This window comes from Pan paniscus, chromosome 11 (assembly GCF_029289425.2).
Source record: "Pan paniscus chromosome 11, NHGRI_mPanPan1-v2.0_pri, whole genome shotgun sequence".
Lineage (NCBI taxonomy): Eukaryota > Metazoa > Chordata > Mammalia > Primates > Hominidae > Pan > Pan paniscus.
The window spans coordinates 42,557,250-42,573,105 of record NC_073260.2 but is presented as its reverse complement, the minus strand read 5'-3'; the positions used below and the strand labels follow the sequence as shown (position 1 = coordinate 42,573,105).

General features: G+C 41.7%; 1 protein-coding gene across 3 annotated transcripts in view; it reads right to left on the bottom strand.

The window, feature by feature from the left end:
• Window positions 1-15,856, bottom strand: part of LOC117981763 (major facilitator superfamily domain-containing 14C) — a 158,308-nt gene that overhangs the window by 25,907 nt on the left and 116,545 nt on the right. Inside the window, exons 5-7 of one of the 3 annotated variants that reach the window (XR_010109111.1) lie at window positions 15,663-15,855; window positions 13,624-13,765; window positions 5,720-10,705 (exon numbers count right to left, since the gene is read on the bottom strand). The exons of 1 other annotated variant lie outside the window; for it this stretch is intronic. Coding sequence is in view for 1 of the 2 variants with exons in the window: in XM_063594290.1 (XP_063450360.1) it covers window position 15,855 (1 nt within the window). In the remaining variant the exon portion in view is untranslated. Of the gene's footprint in view, window positions 1-5,719; window position 15,856 lie in introns of those variants that run through there. One more of the 3 variants, XM_063594290.1, reaches the window with a different exon arrangement.

The following is a 15,856-nucleotide window of genomic DNA, read 5'->3' as shown; positions in this document are numbered from 1 at the left end:
CTCATTGTAATAACATATAATCAGAAATCTAAAAAATAATATTAGGAAATAATATTTTTAATACAAGTGTTCAGGCTTTCAATAGTTAACTATTTAATATTTATATAGATTGAGGTGACTAAAGAATGTGTTCACCAAAAAAGGCCTAAATTCATTAAGACAGTCTCTGTGAAAAAGGGATGTTAAAGGTTATGAGAAAAGTTACTAGATCTGCATTTTTAAAATAAAAATGACTTTCTGAGATATTGGACAGAAGCAGCTTTAGTTATTTGGAGGTCGAGCGTACATGTCTACTATGATTCACCATAAAGCCATATTAGCAGCCATTGGCCAGTACATTTCGCATTATTTCCTTTTGCATATTTCATATGATAAATTCCTTTTAAGTTTGAGCACCAATAAAAAATTAGGCATTTCTTTTTTAAAATAGTAGGCTTCCTTTAATCAGGTATTTTGAATTATCTTTTGATTCTCTTTTCCATTGTAAATTAGCAAATTACAGAGATTATATTAATTTATTATAAATGTACTCCCATTTTATTTAAAAAGGTGATAGTATTATACATTTTAATCTCTAATCACTGTAAACTATGGAAATATCAAGCCTCTAATTGAAAATATTCCTGAAAGCATCAGTAGGAAAGAATCAATCTCTTGGTCTCAGTCACGTAGCAAGAGCATTCCATGATTGTTTTAACTGCATGCTTACATATTTTAGTTACGTCTTATTGTAAAATGTCAATGCCATTATAGAAATTTCAAATTTAAAAAGTACATCTTGTCCTTGGACACTGTGGCCTCAAAAGACTAGCTGAAGTTTTTCTTCACCTTAATTATCATTGCTGAACTTGTAGGAGGGGTGGTTTAAATGTGTCAGTGACTTAAAACGAGAATTCTCTCTTTGATTTGCATAATCCATGAAAACTAGTGATGTTACCTTGTCCATGAAGGAACAATGCAGAGAAGACACCACACTGGCTGTCATGAGAAGAATGGACAATAGGAGATGAAGAATGAGAAGACAGAATTCTGCAAGACAACAGTTGCAGTAAAGTTGTTTAGTTTCTTTGCATTGCCACATTAAAAAAAGGAAAGACAAAGCAGCTAGACATCGAAACAAAACTAAACACGAAACACCAAGGACAATATATTTTTTAAAAACATGGTGACAGGATGTTTTCATGAATCCCAAAATATGGGGTGTGGAGACAAGCCACCTGACTACAAGTGACATCTTGTGTAGGAGGAAGCAAGGAAAGCATTGGTGGGATGATTCCAGAACAGCAACTCTAAAAGGAGGGGTTTGTTTTCTCCAATACCAGTAGGGCTCAAGGGGCTTGTGTAAGATAAGCTGAAGGGGATGGAGCAGTGTAGCTCCTCTGAAATCACCTGCCAGGGATCCCTTTTAGGGCAGGGCCCTACACTGAAGAGAGACTGCTTCTAGTGGAATGAAAATCAAGCAGGATAGGGACAACAAAGATGACAGAGAGAGAAGGTTTAGACTAAAGGGACGGAGGAGAATAAAGGCAGAACATCTCAGAAAGCCAAGTTGCCATATTTTTGAGCCCTAGACACAACCAATAGAAGGGAGCTCTGTGAAGTTTGAAAGGCTTTTCACACCTCTTTCAGAAAATTCAGAAACCTTCACATCTCTTTCTGAAAGTTCAGACAAACTAACGACATAAAAAATAAAAGTCCTTCCTACTACACATAGAAATCTTTGGAAACAAAACAATAAACAAGCATAGCAAAACTCTGAAAAGATACATGGAAGAAGATGGGCTGTCCAGAGACATCAAGAGTTGATGAACTGCAGGGTGATGAGTTCTCTGTTTCCTTCTGCTTCTCATATGCCATGGACAGGGCACTACAGAAACCTCCAACCCAGAACTACCAACAGGCACAGACAATGAAACAAAAGCCTTAAGAAAAGTGTGTTCTCTTTAGCCAAAGGTCTTGGAATGGATGGGCTATGAATAGAAAAGCTTTTAGCAATATCAGCCCTACACCAGCCAAACACCAACAGAAAAGCTGTACTACCCTCTACCCTGTGGAAGCAAGCAAGGGAACTCTGATTTCCCAATCTGGTGGTATTGGCAGGGCCGAGCACAGAGCTAATCTTGCATCCTCTGCCTGGCAGAAGTGGGTGGCAGGAGGAGCTGAGATTCCATGCCTTGCCTGGAAGCAGACAGTGCTCTGATTCCCCCACAGGGGTAGTGTCAGTGGGGTCAAACAGTGAGCTGAGCCTTCACCCCCACCCAGCAGCAATGAAATTTGACAATGCAGTAAAAGGCAGAGCTGGTTACAATGAGGCTTCACCCCTCCAGGCCCTGTCATGAAGGTCCATTGGGTGCTGACCCTTCACCTCCACTTGGCAACAACAAGGCAGAATAGAGTGCCATAAGGAAGGGTAGCTGATGTTTTGCTTCTCCCCTTTCCTGATATCAACAATATGCAGAGCCAAGCTGACCCTCCACTCGTACTCACAGCAACAAGGTGGTGTGAGTCAGCCTTCCACCTTTCCTACCTTCCCTCCCACCCCACAACCTCGAAGGCAGTGGAGCCAGTCAGGGAGCTGGTCACATAGTCACACTCAGAGGCAACAAGGTGGTGTGAGTCAGCGTCCCACTTTGACCAGGAAGATGACTGTGGGATGAAGAAGGACTTGAACTTTCACCCCACCCATCTGCAACAATGCAGTGTGAGTCAGTGCCCCATTTTTACCAGGATGGTTTGGAGGAGTCTATTAGGAAGCTGAACAAACACACCCACCTGACCCTGGCACTATACCCACTTAAAAAAGGTTAACTAGGATTCATGGTCTCATAATATAGAAAATATCTGGGATACAATTTAAAAAATGCTTGACATGCCAAGAATCAGAAAAATCCCACAGAAATGAGAAAAAAAATAACAGACACTAACACCAAGATAAATCAGATAGGGTATTATCTAACAAGTGTTTTCAGGCAACTATCAAATGCCTCAACAAGCAATTGCAATTTTAAAAAAGATTAAATGGATTAAATTTAAAAAAGATTAAATAGAATTCACAGTCTCATAATATAGAAAATATCTGGGATACAATTAAAAAAATGCCAAGAATCAGAAAAATCCTACAGAAACAAGAAAAAAATAACAGATACTAACACCAAGAGAAATCAGATAGAGTATTATCTAACAAGGGTTTTCGGGCAGCTATCAAATGCTTCAACAAGCAACTGCAATTTTTTTGGAGTAAAAAAATAGAAAATTTCACCAAAGAAACAAAAATTACAAAAAGAAACCAAATGCAAGTTAGAGAACTGAAAAATATGATAACCACAATAAAAAGCCTGCTGGATATGCTCAATAGTATAGTGGACATAAAAGAGGATAAAATCAATGAACCTGAAGACAGATCAATAAAATTTACCCAATGTGAGCAGCAGAAAAAAAGGTAAGAAAAGAGAACAATTACAGCATGTCAGGGATCTATAAGACAATAACTAAAGGGTTAACATTTGTGTTAACAGAGATCCAGTAGGAGAGAGAGGCACTGAAAAAGTGTCTGAAAAAATAAAGGCTGAAATGTCTCAAATTTGGGAAAAGACATAAATCTACAGATTGAAGAATCTGAGTGATTCCCAAACATGGTAAGCCCAAAGACATTGATGCCAAGACACATAATAATTAAGTTTCTGGAAACAAAAAAAAAAAAACAAAGAAAAAAGTCTTGAAAGCATCAGAGAGAAACAACACATTACTTGCAGAGCCTCAATTTAAATTACTTATTTTTCCTTCCTTCCTTCCTTCCTTCCCCTTCCTTCCTTCCTTCCTCTTTCTTTCTTTCTTTCTTTCTTCCTTTCTTCCTTTCTTTTCTTAGACAGAGACAGAGTCTCACTCTGTGGCCTAGTCTGGAGGGCACTGGTGCAATCATGGCTTACTTCAGCCTCAACCTCCCAGGCTCAAGTGATCCTCTAGCCTCAGCCTCCCAAGCAGCTGGGACCACAGGCACATGCCACCATGCCCAACTAAGTTTTGTATTTTTTGTAGGGACAGGGTCTCCCTATGTTGCCCAGGCTGGTCTTGAACTCCTGGGCTCAAGTGATCCTCTTGCTTCAGCCTCCCAAAGTGCTGGGATTATAGGCATCAGCTATCACACCTGGCCCAACATTTTCAATCTGAAACCCTGGAGCTGGAAGAAAGTAGAAAGCAATTTTTAAGTACAGAAAAAAAAAAAAAAAAAGAACTGTCAACCCAGAATTCTACATCCAGTGAAAATATCCTTTAAGAATGAGGCCAGACACAATAGCTCACAAGTTGAAACTTAAGACAGGAAAGAGCATCAAAAATGAGTAAAAATAAGGGCAAATATGACAGACTATCCAACCTCTCATGAGTTTCTTAAATGATAATTGAGTGTTAAAGCAAAAACTCTACACCTAATGTGGTGTTCAATGTATATGGAGGAAATGCCACAGAAATTTTATTTTAAAAGTGGAGAGAGTAAAGGGGTGTAAATGTAGAAAAGGTTGTTAAACCACACTAGAATTGGTTAAACATCAGTATTAGTAGACTGTGATGAGTTACATATGTATATTGTTATATCTAGAGCAACCACTCAGAAAACTATCCAAAGCTGTATGATCAAAAACACTATAAGCCTGGGCATGGTGGCTCATGCCTGTAATCCCAGGACTTTGGGAGGCCGAGGCAGGTGGATCGCCTGAGGTCAGGAGTTGGAGACAAGCTTGGCCAACATGGAGAAACCTCATCTCTACTAAAAATACAAAAATTAGCTGGGCGTAGTGACATGTCCCTGTAATCCCAGCTACTCAGGAGGCTGAGGCAGGAGAATCGCTTGAACCTGGGAGGTGGAGGTTGCAGTGAGCCAGGATGCGTCACTGCACTCCAGCCTGGGCAACAAGAGCAAAACTCCCTCTCGAAAAAAAAAAAAAACAAAAAACTATAAATAAATCAAAATAGAATCCTAATAAATATGCAAATAACCCACAGAGAGGGAAGAAATGAGACATATGAACAAGAAACATAGGAAACTGGCCGGATGCGGTGGCTCACACCTGTAATCCCAGCATTTTGGGAGGCTGAGATGGGCAGATTACCTGAGGCCAGGAGTTTGAGATCAGCCTGGCCAACATGGTGAAACCCTGTCTTTACTAAAAATACAAAAATTAGCCAGGTGTGGTGGCACACGCCTGTAATCCCAGCTACTCAGGAGGCTGAGGCAGGAGAATTGCTTGAACCCAGGTGCTCCAGCCTGGGCAACAAGAGCAAGACTCCATTGCAAAAAAGAAAGAAAGGAAGGAAGGAAGGAAGAAAGAAAGAAAGAAAGGAAGGAAGGAAGGAAGGAAGAAAGAAAGAAAGATACGAAACCAACAGAAAGCAAATAACAAAATGGCAGACTTCAGCCCTCATATATCAGAATTGCTACAAGGCAATTCTTCAAGTGGTCTACGTACAGTAATTAAAAGACAGAGATTGGCAGAGTGGACTAAAAAACAAAAAACCAAGCATGATACAACATTATGCTGGATCTACAAAAACTCACTTGAAATACAATGACATAGGTAGACTGAAAATGAAAAGTAAACTAGTTCAACCATTGTGGAAGTCAGTGTGGCGATTCCTCAGGGATCTAGAACTAGAAACACCATTTGACCCAGCCATCCCATTAATGAGTATATACCCAAAGGATTATAAATCATGCTACTATAAAGACACTTGCACACGTATGTTTATTGCAGCGCTATTCACAATAGCAAAGACTTGGAACCAACCCAAATGTCCAACGATAGACTGGATTAAGAAAATGTGGCACATATACACCATGGAATACTATGCAGCCATAAAATATGACGAGTTCATGTCCTTTGCAGGGACATGGATGAAGCTGGAAACCATCATTCTCAGCAAACTATTGCAAGGACAAAAAACCAAACACCACATGTTCTCACTCATAGGTGGGAACTGAACAATGAGAACACATGGACACAGGAAGGGGAACATCACACACCAGGGCCTGTTGTGGGGTGGGGGGAGGGGGGAGGGATAGCATTTGGAGATATACCTAATGTTAAATGACGAGTTACTGGGTGCAGCACACCAACATGGCACATGTATATGTATGTAACTAACATGCATGTTGTGCACATGTACCCTAAAACTTACAGTATAATAAAAAAAGAAAAAAAAAAGAAAATGAAAAGCATTAAAATAAGTGTACCATGCAAATATTAACTTAAAAGTAGAAGTCGCTATATTAATACTAATACAGTAGACCTCAGAGCAAAGAATTACTGGAGCAAAGAGGGACATTACATAATGATTTTTAAAAATTAATTTACCATGAAGACAAAATGGTCTTACATGTGTACACACCAAGAGCAGAGCCTTAAAATGCATAAACCAAAACCAATAAAGCTGAAAGAAGAAATCGACAAATCCACAATTATAAGTTGGACTTCAACACTCTTCTCAGCAATTGATAAAACTACTAGACATAATTTTAAAAATTATAATAATTTATCAAAAAATTGAGTGAATAATATAAAAACAAATTAAGAGTGTGTTTGATTATGAGAAATGTCATTTGCAGACTCCTTCCTTTGGCAGACCTTGATTGGGCAGGTTTGATGTGCCTGAGCTTAATGCAGGATGCACTTGGATGTGGTCAAGAGCTAGTCTGGACTTTGTGTGTGCAGCTGTGGCCACTTTGCCCTCCTTCAGACTCTGAGGCCACTTTTGCTCTCAGAGGCACACAGAAGAGACATCGGGCGCATGGTAAGCACTGCTCAGCAGCCTCAGTGGGGCACCAAGCACATTAGCAAAAGCATCTGTCATGAATTCCAGGCCTCTGAAAGTCACTGACCACCATAACCATCGGCCAGATGGATCCCACAACTGGGGAACACATAGATGCCACATAATTCCCGGCCCTGGACTGTCTCTCTCCATGAAATCAGGTGATAACAGAAATCCCAGGAGCTTCTGATCCTCAAGAGCTTTTTCCAAAACTGGTCTGGAAAGTCATCCAACATCTGCAGCCAAGCCTGTGCTTCCAGGGCTTTGCAAAACTGTGAGGCCTGCCTGGTCAGTCTGTTTGACGCAAAGCAGGAATTTCTCTACACTATGCACCGCAAAGCTTATTTCTTTCTACATTACTCCTCCTGCCATGCATCATAAGCCCACTCCCTTCACCAAGCGAAATGCTGTCTTCTCTGGACGCTCAGTAGCACCCTTCCTAAAATGCAGCTTTCAGGACTGGACATGAAATTCCAGACATGACACCAGGAAGCAGGCATTCACGCCACCATCTCTTTCTCTATCCAGCCATTTAATGCCATTATTGCAAACTTTTGGGGTGCCCAAGTCAGGTTGTTAATAATACTGAAATTACTGGTATCCCAAAACTAATTTTTTTTTTTTTTTTGAGATGGAGTTTTGCTCTTGTTGCCTAGGCTGGAGTGACATGGCACCATCTTGGCTCACTGCGATCTCTGCCTCCCGGGTTCAAGCGATTCTCCTGCCTCAGCCTCCCGAGTAGCTGGGATTACAGGCATGCGCCACCACGTCCGGCTAATTCTTTGTATTTTTAGTAGAGACAGGGTTTCTCCACGTTGGTCAGGCTGGTCTCGAACTACCGATCTCAGGTGATCCGCCCGCCTTGGCCTCCCAAAGTGCTGGGATTACAGGCGTGAGCCACCACGCCCAGCCCCAAAACTAAGATTTTTAAAGAGTACTTATAAATTTCATCTTTATCCTGTACTTGAGTCATATATATGTATGTGTGTGTGTGTATATGTGTATATATATGTTTAAATAAAATTTAACTGATACATATATTTAATCTCAACAAAGAGCTTTACATTTATACACAATATGTTTCATTCTATTAGTTTTAAACTTTCTAGAGTTTGGAAGTCCTTTTCTTCCTGTCTCTTTTTAAAAATCCAAATTCTTTTATTCAGAGTATACACCCTCTGTCATGGGCATCTGCTGCTCTTGCCTCCCTGGTGAAGCCGTCCTGGTTTTCTTGTGGAACATCATCCTTCACATAGCAATCCATGTGCTGTGGCTGGGCTGACCATCCTCCACATCCCGAGGCAGGTGTGTGACCCAGGCAGGGCCAAGTAGCACCAGCCTGGCACTTTCCTCCAAGGAGGATACAGGGATGAGCCTGGCGGGGGGGCGGTGTGCAACGCAGAGGACAGCAGGTCCCGCAGGGGGAAGAGATGAAGTGCTGATGACGCTCTGTGAGCCCTGCGTCCAGCCAGGCCTGTGCCACCCAGGTCTTCCTCTCATATAAGCGGTTCAACAATGGTTTCTGCCCCTTTCAGCTGACAGACTTGTCTAACAGAGCATCTCTCCAATTCTGTCACTGCAGCTTCAACCATCATTTTCTTACAGGATGGGCTGGTGGTGACAAGGGGTCCAGGGGGTTTGTTCCAGGGCTGTGTTTCCCTAGCAAGGATAGTTTTTGTGTTTCGTGTGTGTTTGGGCGGCTTAGTGGGGTGCAATGGATTTGTGTGTGTTCGCGTGTTAATTAAAGTACCCTCCAGCCTCCTGCCAGTGTCACCACCACCATACTCATTCAAATGACTGAAAAGAATCATTGGGAGATCCAGTCAAGGACACGGCTAGATTATTTGCCACTAGAAACCTGATGCAAATGGGCAGCAACTAACAGTATTTTATTTAACTGTGCCTTAGCCACCTTTTATCCAGGTCCTATTGCTGGTTTGGATGTAAAATGTTACAGCTCTGTGGAAAACAGTTTGGCAGTTCCTTAAAAAGTTAAATGCAGAATTACCATATGATCCAGCAATTCCACTCAGATATTTGTATACCAGTGTTCACAGCAACGTTATTCATAATAGCCCAAAGGTGGGAACAACCGAAATGTGCATCAACTGATGAATGGATAAACCAAATGTGGCATATGCACACAATAGAACATTACTCCACCTGAAAAAACAAGATTCTGATACATGTAAAACATGAATGAACCTTGAAAATATTATGCTAAGTGAAAGAAGCCAGACACAAAAGGATAAATACTGTATTCCACTTATATGAGGTACCTAGAATTGGCAAATTCATAGAGGCAGAAAGTAGAATAGAGGTTACCAGAGAGTGGGGATTGGAGGATGCGGAGTTATTGCTCTTTGGGTACAGGGCTTCTGTTTGGAATGAGAATTAAAAAATCTGTGGAAATGAATAAATGGGATGTTTGCACAACTTTCTGAGTGTATTTAATGCCACTGAATTGTACACTTAAAATAATACATTTATATTATGTATATTTTACCACAGAAAATGGAAAAAAAATTTTTGTTTTGCAGACACCAGTACTTCCTCTTAAATACTTTAGCATGCGTATATTTGTTCAATATTTGTTTACAACATTTTTATGTAACATTTACATATAATGAAATGCACAGATCTTGAGTGTACATTCTTTGAATTTTGACAGATGTATATACTTGTATAACTCAAATCCTTATCAAGATACAGAATGTTACCATCACCCAGGTGATGTTCCCTCATGGCCCTTCACCGTGAAATGCTCTGTTAAGTCTTTTTTTTTTTTTTGAGATGGAGTCTTGCTCTGTCACCTGGGCTGGAGTGCAGTGGTGCGATCTCAGCTCACTGCAGTCTCTGCCTCCCGCGTTCAAGCAATTCTCTGCCTCAGCCTCCCGAGTACCTGGGATTACAGGTGCCCACCACCACGCCTGGCTAATTTTTGTATTTTTAGTGGAGACGGGGTTTCACCATCTTGGCCAGGCTGGTCTTGGTGATCCACCCGCCTCAGCCTCCCAAAATGCTGGCATTACAGGTGTGAGCCACCGTGCCTGGCCTCTGTTAAGATTTTTAAGAGCAGAATCAAGAAGTTGAAGGATTTGCTGTTACTCCTACCTGCATTGGACTTGCCCTGGGTGTTGGGTGAGTAGCAATCTGTTACTGTTTCTCTATGTGGACGATGAGGAAAGGGTTGAGAAATCCAGCGAAAGGACACTTCTGTTAATAGCTCAATCTGCTGCCCATGGTTGGGATAAGGGGAGTATGCGGTGGTGGTTGTGGGGCAATCAGGGGGGCTATAGGGAACAAGTGTTCTGATTCTGAGCAGAACTACTCTGCTCTCAGTAAAGCTGTCATGGTAGAACACTGCCCCTGGGTATATGCCCTTGTTGTCCATCCCTTTTTTAGTTCTTAGCAAAGCCGTCTTCCTATTTCTCTTGGGAATGTTCACGGCAGCATTATTAATAATAGCCCAAAGGTGGGAACAACCGAAATGTGCATCAACAGATGAATGGATAAACAAAATGTGGCATATGCACACAATGGAACATTACTCCACCTGCTGTGGAGTTCACGCTGCTGTGAACATTAGTATACAAATATCTGAGTGGAATTGCTGGGAATGGTAAATTGGAGCCAACAGTTCACATCCTCATGAAGGTTCGGTGTGACTGTCATGCGTGGACCACCCTGGAGTCCAGCTGGGCAGTGACCCTTCCTCACGCCTTTGCTGTGTGATGGACCGGCTGAGCAGCGTCAGTGCGGATCTTAGGAACATCAGTTCCCAAATGGGAGACATGCCTTTACCAAGTTATCTGAGGCTCCTGTTTCACACTCTCTTCCTCCTCCTCCTTCTCCTTTATGAGTTCTTAAATTTTTTTTCTTGAACTATATTCTTCTGAATCTGTTATGAGAATTATGCATCTTAATTTTTTAAAATTGAGATAATAAAGCCCAAGAAGAAATAACTTTTTTCAAGCACCTCTAAGAAATATATCTGGCTTATATCATTCGTGAACATTTAAAAATGCACATACAGGAATGTGCATGTCTGTATTTTTAACAATTGTACTAAATTATTCAAACTGTCTTACAAATTGCTTTTATTTTTTAAATAAAATTTATAATTTTATAATTATAATTTTTTAAAATTATAATTCATGGCAGGACTCTATTTCTTCTGCCACAATATGATCAATAGGGTTTCAGACAGTGACTCTCATAACACCCTCGGAGCTCTCGCTCTCTTTTTAAAGAGTTTATTCTTTTCAAAGTCGTGTGGATTAATTCCAGTATGTCAAGTCAAACTTTGGTTATAAAATGACATGGTTGACCAAGAAAAACACTTATGTGCTCACAATTTTCCATCCAGTGGCTTCTGAACATTTAAGACTACCTGCCCCTGACCAAGTCCTGTTTTGAAAATAGCTTAAACAATCTATTCAAGAAATCATACTGAGCCTTTTCTTTACTGGGGGATGGGCAGAAAAGAATTAGAACACACAACAAAGCAAGGAAGAGAAATTTTGAACTTATCATATCAAAAGCAGCAAATTCCAACTCATAGTTAAAAAATAGGAGGCTATCTGATCATTAAAAAGTCAGGAAACAACAGGTGCTGGAGAGGATGTAGAGAAACAGGAACACTTTCACACTGTTGGTGGGACTATAAACTAGTTCAACCATTGTAGAAAACAGTGTGGCAATTCCTCAGGGATCTAGAACTAGAAATACCATTTTGACTCAGCCATCCCATTACTGGGTATATACCCAAAGGATTATAAATTATGCTGCTATAAAGACAAATGTACATGTACGTTTATTGCAGCACTATTCACAATAGCAAAGACTTGGAACCAACCCAAATGTCCATCAATGATAGACTGGATTAAGAAAATGTGGCACATATACACCATGGAATACTATGCAGCCATAAAAAATGATGAGTTCATGTCCTCTGTAGGGACATGGATGAAGCTGGAAACCATCATTCTGAGCAAACTATCACAAGGACAGAAAACCAAACACCGCATGTTCTCACTCATAGGTGGGAATTGAACAATGAGAACACATGGACACAGGGCGGGGAACATCACACACTGGGGCCTGTTGTGGGATGGGAAGAGGGGGGAAGGATAGCATTAGGAGAAATACCTAATGTAAATGACGAGTTGATGGGTGCAGCGCACCAACATGGCACATGTATACGTATGTAACAAACCTGCACGTTGTGCACATGTACCCTAGAACTTAAAGCATAAAAAAAAAAAAGAACCTCCATGCTCAATATCTGATCATCCTCCATATCTGATCAGGGCTTCATCCTCCACCATCTCCCAGGTAGTGTCTCAACACCCCAGCCTGTTTTCAGCAAGAATCCTGTTAGGTCAGTTAAGCCAGAATCTTTCCTTACTCTTGAAGTTTCCTCTTAGTAATTTTCAATCCACTGACCCCCACCCTACTCCTTGGCAATAAATTCTCACTTACCCAAACTGTATTCAGAGTTGAGCCCAATCTCTCTCCCTCGCTGTAAAATGCTATTGCATTGGTCCCTGTATCTATTCTGATGATCTTGAAAAAGTCAGCCTTACCATCCTTGAACAAGTGTCATTGAAAAATCTTTAACAAGAGGACATGCTTTCTTTTTCTATTTATTATTATTTTTTAGAGTCAGGGCTCACTCTATTGCCCAGGCTGGAGTGCAGTGGTGTGACCATAGCACACTGTACCCTCAAACTCCTGGGCTCAAGGGACCCTCCTGCCTCAGCCTCCTGAGTAGCTGGGACTATATGCACCATCATACCTGGCTAATTTTAAAAATTTTTATAGAGGCAAGGTCTTGCTACGTTGCCCAAGCAGGCCTCAAACTCCTGAGCTCAAGCGATTCTCCTACCTTGGCCACCCAAGGTGCTGGGATTATAGGTGTGAGCTACCACATCTAGCTCAGGACACACTTTCTGTTATGACTACGAGAAATAAATTTGTGAGGGAGTTCCAATATTTTAAAAGAGCTCTGTGGTTGCTCTTCTGTATAGGTCAGAAATTACAGTGGGAACTGCTGCCACTGAATGGGATTCTTAAGTATAAGGAGAGTAACTGGATCCCAGGATGGCAGGGGCCAAGTGGCAGCATTTAATCACCAAAGACAAGGTGAACATGGTTACTGTAATGGACAGTAAAGTCAAAACTGTAGTTAGAAAGTCTGATTTACAGAGACTTATGGCATTAGCTAGCTGGTCATAGTATCCATAGAAATAAAAGAGATGGAAAGCCTACTAAATTCTTATCTGTTCTGTATAAAAAGAAGAATCAAGTGAATAAAAGTCTAACTCGAATCAAAAAAATGGAGTCACAGCTCCTGAATCAATTCCAAGACTTGGGCCAGTTTGCAGACCCATATCTCCTTAAATAATGAGGAGGCTGTGTCCCCACTGCATTACCAAAATTGTATACTGTTCATTTTTCTCTCAGCCTTCCCCAAAGGGACCTATAGCACTTTACCAAGTTGACTGACTGTGCATTGGGGAAAAGGGAATAATCAGACTTTGGGGGAATTACTGGACATTGGTTCTGAACTCAGACTCAGGGTACCCCAGGAAAACCAATGCATCACTCTGGTTCACAAGTGAGAGTAGGGGCTTAGGGAGGTTAGGTGATCAATGGAGTTTTAGTTTAGGTCTGTCTTGCAGTGGGTCCAGTCTCGTTATCTCTGTAGCTGCAGAATAATTGGAATAGACATACTCAACAATTAGCAGAATCCCTACACTGGTTTCCTGACCTGAAGAGTGAGGGCAATTACGCTATAAAGTGGAAGCCACTTACCTGCCTCTATCTAGAAAAACAGCAAACCAAAAACAATACTGCATTCTTGTAGAGCTTGCAGAGATTAGTACCACCATCAAGGACTTGAAGGATGCAGAGGTGGTACTTTTTATCACATTCCCATTCTACTCCCCTATTTAGCCTGTGAAGAAAACAGATAGATCTTGGAGAATGAGAGTAAATTACTGGAAACTTAATCAGGTGGGGACATCAATTTCAGCTGCTGTTCCAAATGTGGTTTCATAGCTTGAGTAAATTAATACATCCCCTGGTACCTGGTATGCACTTATTGATCTGGCAGATACTTTTTTTCCTGATGTCTGTTAGTAGAGACCACCAGAAACAGTTTGGTTTCAGGTGGCAAGCTCGCAATACACCTTCGTTGTCCTACCTCAGGTGTATGCCAACTCTCCAGCCCTATGTCATAATTTAATCTGAAGGGATCTTAATTGCCTTTCCCTTCTATATCAATCGCACTGGTCCATTACATTGATGACATAATGCTGACTGGAAGCAGTAAGAAGTAGCAACTATTCTAGACTTATTACTAAGACATTTGCATGTCAGAGGGTGGAAAATAAATCCTATAAAAATTCAAGGGCCTTTCACTTCAGCAAAATTTCTAGGAGTCTAGTGGTCGAGATATCCCTTCTAAAGTGAAGAATAAGTTGTTGCATCTAGCCCCTTGTACAACCAAAAAAAGAGGCATAACACCATTAGGCCCTCTTTGGATTTTAGAGGCAACATATTCCTCAATTGAGTGTGTTACTCTCTGACCTATTTGCCAAGTGACCCAAAAAGCTGCTAGTTTTAAGCCCAGGATAAAAGCAGGCTCTGCAACAGGTCCAGGCTGCTGTGCAAGCTGCTCTCCCACTTGGGCTTTATGTTTCAGGAGATCCAATGGTGCTTGAAGTGTCAGTGACAGATAGGGATACTATCTGAAGCCACTGGCAGGCCTCTACAGGCAAATCAGTGTGGACCCTAGAACTGTGGAGCATGCCATCTTCCGCTGATAACTACTCTCCTTTTGAGAAGCAGTTTTGGCTTGCTCCTGGGACTTAGTGGAGACTGCTCAAGCATGGGCCACCTAGCTACCCTGCAACCTGAGCTTTCCATCATACATTGGGCATTGTCTGATCCACCAAGCCATAAAGTTAGGCGTGCAGAACAGCACTCCAACATCACATGAAGTGGTATACAGTTGGTCCTCTGTATCCTCTGTGTGGAGCCTGGGCCACATGGGTCTCCCAGATGTGCTCTGAAGTCACTGTCAAAAGTCATGGGCACTGGAGAGTTTCATGTGCCTGACGCTACGGAAGATACCAAATTCTACATTTGCCTCCAATGGGCACAAATGTCAGTTTCCATCAAGCTCCACCCTATCCAGGTGACTCCTGTTGTGGCTCTTTTCATATCATCTCCCCTTCTCCCACAAGTGCCACCAACAGGCAAAGGTGGGGAGCTGGGTTTGGAGATGCTGGTCTGACCCTTAGGTGAAATCCTCTCCCCTGATGTTGCAGGAGAATGGGTGCTCAGATGGAGAATCAGCACTCTTCTCAGGATTGGAAGGTGCTGTGGCTGGGGGAGTCTGCATTATGTTCTGGGCTGTGAGCTTTTTCAGAATTCCACTCCACAGGCACACGTCTGCTGTGTATGCATTTCTTGATATAAATCAGAAGTCCCTGAGTTCTCTACACTTGAATGTCTATGTAACCTGTCTAGCCCCATCTGAGGATGCTGGAAGTCGAGTCTGTTAGGAGGCCCCTGAATATGTGCTTGTCCCGTTGGTGCTCCAGGAGGTTGCCTAACCCCTCATTTCTCTTTTGTTCTGTGTTTCTTGCTCTAGGCTATTGCTCCATTTTCTGTAGGTCACCTCCTGCCACCTCTTCTCCAGGGTGATGCTGTTTGCAACACACAGTTCCTTGTCTTGGTTTCCTAAGCATCTTACTTCTGAAGGTGAGATATTGGCTGTAACAATGAAACTATTATTACAAGCTTGGGGATAACACTAGGTACTTAAGAAAAGAATAAAATCAAACCTGAGCTTCAGATAAGGATCACAGGATTAATGCCTGCCTTGTACCGGACAATAGGGATAAAGACCAGTTGCCTCCACAAGTGACTCTCCTCAGGTCCCAGCCAGCTGACAACTGCATGCACTGATTATCTCTTTCTTTCCTTTTCTTTAACTGCATACAGGTTTCCAGGCCTTTGCTCACCCTGAAGGAGTCTC